Raw genomic sequence first — 6,234 nt, forward strand, 5'->3', positions numbered from 1 at the left:
TGTGGAGATGTTGACACAAAGCTGCATTATATTCTGTTGAGAACCAGCACTGCCATAGCTTCTTCAAGGTTTTAGGCAGGTTTTCCCCAGGCATTCCTGCAAGCCATTCTTCCTGCATGCTGCAGATTCCAGATCTGTAAGAGGCACGTACTTTTTAGAAGAGCATGAGTAGAAGAAACCAGGACAAAAAATCAGGTAACAAGCAAACCACAGAGACTTTGAAAACCAGCATTTATTGTTATTAATCAAGGTAGACCAAGTTTCTTGCTCAGAGCTACCTCAACTGAGATGCAAAACAAACTTTCTTTCCTTGTTTTTTTTGTTGTGGGAAGTTCTGTGCACTTCAGTTGCAAAGTACCTGCTTCCCCTTCACAGCAGACAGGATGGCCCTTTAATGCAGTACACTGACACGTGGCTTCAGGAGGTGCTGCACGAGACACTACCAGACTGTTCAAGCAAAACAAGTGCACCCTCCAGTTGCTGGTTTGTTACCAATCCCCTCTTTAAGAGGGCATTGTCTGTCCCATCGTCTTCCAGCTCTTGGAGACAAACAGGTCCCGGCTCTTGGCAATGGTGACCAAGAGACGTCCTACGTAGTAACCATTGATCTGGCCTACGCCATCGTTCCTGCCCATGGAAAGCAGGAACGTTAATGACCCTGGAAAGATGACATAGAGGTTTAAGTTAAGCAGTTGCAAAACTAAGCATCAAACCCTACTACATGTAGGTGCTGCACTTTCCCCAGCCCCTCCCCTCCCACCCCACCTCATACCCACACATACTGCTAAACACAGGACCCGTATGCTGATGACAAGGAACTAGCAGGCCCACGGAGAACTACTCACAACTCTACGATCTGCTCTACCTCTTTCAGTGATGGGAATGCTGAAGGATTGGGCTTTCTGTCTGATTCCTCCCAAAATTATTCCTCCCAAGAGGTAGACAACAAAATTGAAGTAGAAAGAAATATAAATAGACAGGGCAGCCTTTAAAAACCACACTGCTGTCCAGACATCCTCCATCCACATGAAAAAGATTCAACTTAGTGCTGGTAAGTATTTACATAAGTTGCTCATTAATGAGACCCATCACCTAGCTTGATTTTTGAGTGTAGATTGTTCAGTTTTGCTATATAGTTTAAGGAGAGAAAAGAGGAGAAAGTCAAGTCATCTCCTTGTTCCTAGGATTCAGTTGGATGGTAAGCAATTTAAAGAAAAGGAAACGAGTTTGATGAATAGCAAACAGCCACCAGTAGATTTATCAAGAAGATGTTAGTGAAGAGAGGACATGTTGCATCCATAGACTGACACAGGTAATTATTTGTATAGCCTTTGGCAAGAAGCACGATGAAGCCTGAGCTATCAGCTGATACAGTCAACCCCAACTGTGAATTCCTTCACTCTGATCAGTGTCTCATGCAAGTTCTGATGTGTATGTGTTAAAACAGCTATTCCCTGCAGAAAATCAGCCTAACCAAAGGTTGGGTGCCAGGAGATTACCTTACCTGGTTTGTAGGTTTTAAGAGGCTTATGTGTGAGGCTGTTGATGATGTTTGTCACCACAATGTTGGCGTGGAGCCCGGCGTGATAGGCCATCTTTGGTTCTTTCACGTCTGCACAGTCCCCAATGGCATAGATGTTCTCATAGCCTTCCAGCTGGAGATGTGTGTTAACTTTCAAAGCACCGTTACTTGCCATTTTGTCCCCTGTTTTGACAAACAGTAAGTTTTCAGAAGGAGCTTTGTGTTGCTTGTTGTGGCCTGAGACCCCAAAATGCTGACCGTGTTACCAAATGTGTCATTGATGCAAAGCGAGGAGTTGTTTTTGTCACCCTCTTTTCTACATGTCAGGGAAGAGATGCTTTTTGCCTTGCTGTAGTTAATTATTGCAGTCTTCTGCAATGAATCATCCTTTGATATTTTGGTAGAAACATCAAGTAACACTAAGAGCTAGCTGAGCCTGAGAAGGGGACTGTATAAGAGTTGTAGTGCTCCATAGTTGCAGTGCCATAACTGAAACTGGGCGGTAAGAGGATTCAGACTGAAGATGTAGCATTCGAATAACTAATGGGCTGGATGTTCCTGGGACACTGATAGTTCAGCAAGAATGTCCTGAGCCTATTTTCACTCAGAACTCAGCAAGCTTCATGGGGGATGACATGGCCTTGACAGCAGGAGGTACCATCAACTTCTAGATGCCATCTGCCTAGTACTGAACTAGGACACTAAGGTTCCTTGGAATTACTAGCAGAAGGATCTGGAGAAGACTGTTGGCCACTTGATCTATGGTCTGTAAGTTTCAAAAGGTCACATTTCACAGGTAAGTATTTAATGTGATATTTGAGCATTTGCTGTATCGTGGCATAACCACGGCAGGTTTATTCCTAACCTCACAGTACTCGAGTATGAGACACTGTTTTGCTTCTCCCCACTCAGTGATTTTTTCACTTACCAAATGCACCAGCATATGCTGAAGAGTTAACCTTTATCCCTGTGCACAGGACCACCATGTCAGCAATCACCTCAGTGCCCTTCTCTGTCCGTACTACCATGTCCTTCTGGAATTGGTTTGTTGTGAGGTCTCCCATATTGCTGACCTTCTCACCTGTTGCAAAAGAGAGCTCAGGGTGACAAACCTTTCCTAAGCTGCCATTTCCAGCTAGCCTAGATGCACCTACAGAAACAGGAATTCAAGGGAGCTGTGCTTAGTCAAAAAAGTTGGGAAGAGGAAGTCAGAAGGAGATGCTTTGGCTAAAGGCAGAGCAGCTTACAGAGCTTCGGGGTGTAGATTTTCAGCAGCATTGTTAAGTACGTACCAAATAAGAGGTGCACTCCTTTTCTGAGGAGAATCTCTTTCACCTTCTGACGGACGCAGTCTAGCAGCTCTACGTCAGCCAGTGCCATTTTTGAGTGAATGAGGGTGACCTGTTGGGGACAAAACAGTAAACAGGGACATGGGAATAGGACGGGACTCGCCACTTGCCAAGCAAGAGCAGTTATAGGTAGCTTCCTTCCACCCCACTTAACACCCAAGGAGAGAGGGCTAGCGACAGGCATCTAGTGACAATGACTGCCGGTGACAGGCTGTAGAGTGCTCTCAGAAGAGGAGGCAGTGGGCCAAAGGCTGCCACTGCATGGAAACTCCTGATCTGCAGTGATCTTGGATACCTATAGCAGGACCATCACAGAAGAACAGTCCCAGAAACAAGGATAAAGCTAATTGTATGTAATGTGCTACTACCTCTTTGGCTGGGTACTGTGTTTTGATCTCTGCAGCCATCTCAACTCCAGCAGAACCACCTCCCACTACCAGGATGCGCTCAGATTTCTCCATCTAGTAAAAAGCAGAAGAGGAAGTCAGACACCTTCAGCCACTCCACGAACATACCTTCCTGAGGTACAGCACTAAACTACCTAAAACAGCGATAAACCACCTAGCTCATGAAGAAGAAACAAAAAGTGAGAACCTCATGCACTCTTCCTGTGGACAGAGTAACACTGTTGAGCATTTCAGGTTTCCCCTGGGGCATGCAGAATGCTAGGCAAGTGAGCCTAGTGCTTCTTCTGTGCATGCAGCCATTGTGGCCTCTTGGTTTTGGACACAGATGGCTCCAGATACCCACAGTGGTCACTGGGACAGAAAAGCTGAACAAAGGCAAGTGGCACTTGCTAGGAAATAAGCTGCTTCCTCACCTCTTTCACCATGTCTTCATAGGTCTGGATGGCACTTTCCATGTCAATGACTTGGTTGAACTTGCCAGGGAATGGCCCATCACTGCCTGTTGCAAGAATGAGATGGGAGTAGTGAAGCTCCTGGGAGGGCAGAAGGCGGAGTAGGATGTTAGACATCTTAAAAACATAACCTAGAGTGCAGTTGTTGAATCCTGGGTACTATTGCTTATTCCCTTTCCTCCTGTAACTGCCTTCCTCATGGCCTGAGAGAAGCACCATTCCTCAGGTGAGCTGACAGCTTGGAAGAAATTGCCAGAAGTTCACAGGAAATAGCCTGATATTTATGCCAAACACTGAAGCTTCCATCACCACTGGCTCCAGAGACTAACTTCTCTCCTTCACCTTCTGAACAGAGATGAGATGCTCTGGCTGCAAAGCATTATCAGAGCTGCTGCCCTTGTTTTTTCCTGCAGTTAGATAAGGATCTGAGCTCCAGCCTTAATTGTGGAGCTGTAAATCCATCTCTAAGAATAAAAGGTCATCTGAGCATTAGGTGGGGCTTGGTATTTCCTACACACCCACATCCCAACACAGCTCTAAGCCATTGAGCTTGGCTAGAAGGGATGGTGGTGTTCAGCACACATAGGGGAAACACAGTCTCTGTTGCCAAGCTCTCCAGGATGATTAAACACTGCAGTCTTTCCCTCAGTGTTGCCTCGGTTTTAGGGGAGATGGCTGGGTGCTTGTTTCTCTCTGGGCACCCCTCCATAGTAGTAGGTCACTGATTTCCCTCCTCTCTACCTCCTTGTGTTACAGGGCCAGTGTTAAGCACAAACATTTGTGTATCTGCCTACAGGTGACAGAAACCTAGAGGAGAGCCATCAGTGACTTCCCAGAGGGCTTGGGTTGCAGCTTCTTTGGGGTCAGGTGTTTCATCCAAGCTGCAAGTTACATCAGAACAGGGACCCCAGCTGAGCTGGGCTGTAGGAGTTCTGGGGGGTGTGTGCCACAACTGGACAGCATCTCCAGCTCTCGGCCAACTTGAGGGCAGAAGTCATTTGTTTTTCCCATGGCATGAGTCTGTCCTGCACACACATCCTCCCCTCTGTAAGTGTTATGCTGTTTCACCCTCAGAGGACTCAAACATAGACAGCAGTCTGAAATATAAATTGCAAGTCACTTCTCCAACCAGTCATCACCAGTTAAAGCCAACACAGCCTAGATTTGGAGTACTGCATTCTCAGAGTCAGATCACAGCTGAAGAAAAGCCCTGAGGAGACTAGCAACACACCCTGCTGAAGGCTGACCCTGTGTTAGCAGGTGATCCCATAAGGCAGCCAAGTTTCTCATCCCAAGTGATTGTGTCACCCACCTCACCATCACTGAGCAAGACCTGCTGCCTCTCAGGGTCTATGCCAACAACTCTGCCCTGTCGGAAGCTGTCCCCAAAGGTGACAGCATAGGAGATGAAAGTCTTCTTGGCAAATCCTGTGAGGAGACAACAAGGAAGAGATCTCCCCCTGTGAAGGTGAACAAACCCCTCTTCCCTGGTGTCACCGCGGCTCTGACAAAAGCATCGCACACACCTGGAACCACAGGCTGGGTCTCTGCTCTGCATTATCTCTGCCCAGCAATGAGCTTCAGGATCTCTGGTGACAAGATCAGCTCCCTGGAGGCCAGGTGACACCCTCGGCTAGATTGCTTTGTCTCTGCTCCCCATAATAAATCTCCAGTTTGCCAGTAAGTGCTCCGCTGTGGTCCCAGACATTTCAGGATGTCAGGGACTTGTCTCATCTGCCTCTTAGACCAAGCATCAAAAATGCTTGTTCCCAGCCTCAAACGTGAGACTTTCCCCCAAAATCGCCAGCAACTGCAGTACTGGGATTAGCCCAGTCTCCCAAGGGAGATCCCTGGCAAGCCTGAGTAGCTCACTAACCATTTTATTATGCAGGGCGGGCCTCACAGCTGAGCTGTTTGATATTTCAAGGGTCAGATACAGAAACACAATCATTACCCCACCCAGCCGCTGCTGTTTTTAGCTTAGTCACCTTCTAAACTTTTGAAATCAGGAGAAAAAATGGACCACATGAGTAGTTTCTGCAGTTTTCCCAGCGGGCACGCAATTAGCTTAACTCGGAAAAACTGACCGGGGGGCGTTCCGAGCCCAGTGTTTTCCAGGCAGAAAGCATCAGGCCCTTCACTCTCGCTGGGGCCGGACGAGGTGCTTCCAGCCCTCCTCCCCTTGTCACTCCCCGGGGTGGCTGGCGGGGGTGCGAGCCCCGAGCCGGCTTGACCCGGGAAGGGGGCGGGCCGCGGGAAGCAGCCGAGCCCTTACCCCTCTCCACGGCGGCGCGGAGGGCAGCGACGTTGTGATGGAAAGCGTCCCGCGCGTCCACCAGCACGAAGGGGACGGCCCACGACTTGAGGAGGCTGGCGGCTGCCATCCCTCCGAAGCCGCCCCCGACCACCACCACCCGCACGGACTCGTCCACGGACAGGCGCGATCCCATGGCGCTCCCTGCCTCAGCGCTGGGTCCGGGAGGGCAGGGCGGGCCGAGCCCGGG

At 48.7% G+C, this 6,234-nt stretch overlaps 1 protein-coding gene across 2 annotated transcripts; it reads right to left on the minus strand.

Annotated features, from left to right (window-relative positions):
- Positions 1–214: 214 nt before the first annotated feature.
- Positions 215–6,234, minus strand: AIFM2 (apoptosis inducing factor mitochondria associated 2). Of its 2 annotated transcripts, XM_062001465.1 has the most exons (8): positions 6,006–6,234; positions 5,043–5,158; positions 3,692–3,811; positions 3,240–3,332; positions 2,815–2,923; positions 2,451–2,603; positions 1,505–1,705; positions 215–658 (listed from the first exon to the last, which is right to left on the minus strand). In XM_062001465.1, the coding sequence occupies exons 1-8, from the start codon at positions 6,178–6,180 to the stop codon at positions 504–506; spliced, it is 1,122 nt and encodes a 373-aa protein (XP_061857449.1). In that variant the 5' UTR covers positions 6,181–6,234; the 3' UTR covers positions 215–503. The 2 variants fall into 2 exon arrangements, with proteins under 2 accessions (XP_061857449.1, XP_061857450.1); XM_062001466.1 differs by lacking the exon at positions 5,043–5,158 and having other exon boundaries at positions 3,692–3,777.

This window comes from Colius striatus, chromosome 8 (assembly GCF_028858725.1).
Source record: "Colius striatus isolate bColStr4 chromosome 8, bColStr4.1.hap1, whole genome shotgun sequence".
Lineage (NCBI taxonomy): Eukaryota > Metazoa > Chordata > Aves > Coliiformes > Coliidae > Colius > Colius striatus.

Excerpts from the sequence above, each read along its gene's own strand:
- AIFM2 (XM_062001465.1), bottom strand. The coding sequence starts at position 6,180 with ATGGGATCGCGCCTGTCCGTGGACGAGTCCGTGCGGGTGGTGGTGGTC. Across the intron at positions 2,924-3,239 it reads CACAGTACCCAGCCAAAGAG|GTCACCCTCATTCACTCAAA; the intron begins GTAGTAGCACAT and ends TGTCCCCAACAG. Across the intron at positions 659-1,504 it reads TCTTAAAACCTACAAACCAG|GGTCATTAACGTTCCTGCTT; the intron begins GTAAGGTAATCT and ends TCATCTTTCCAG.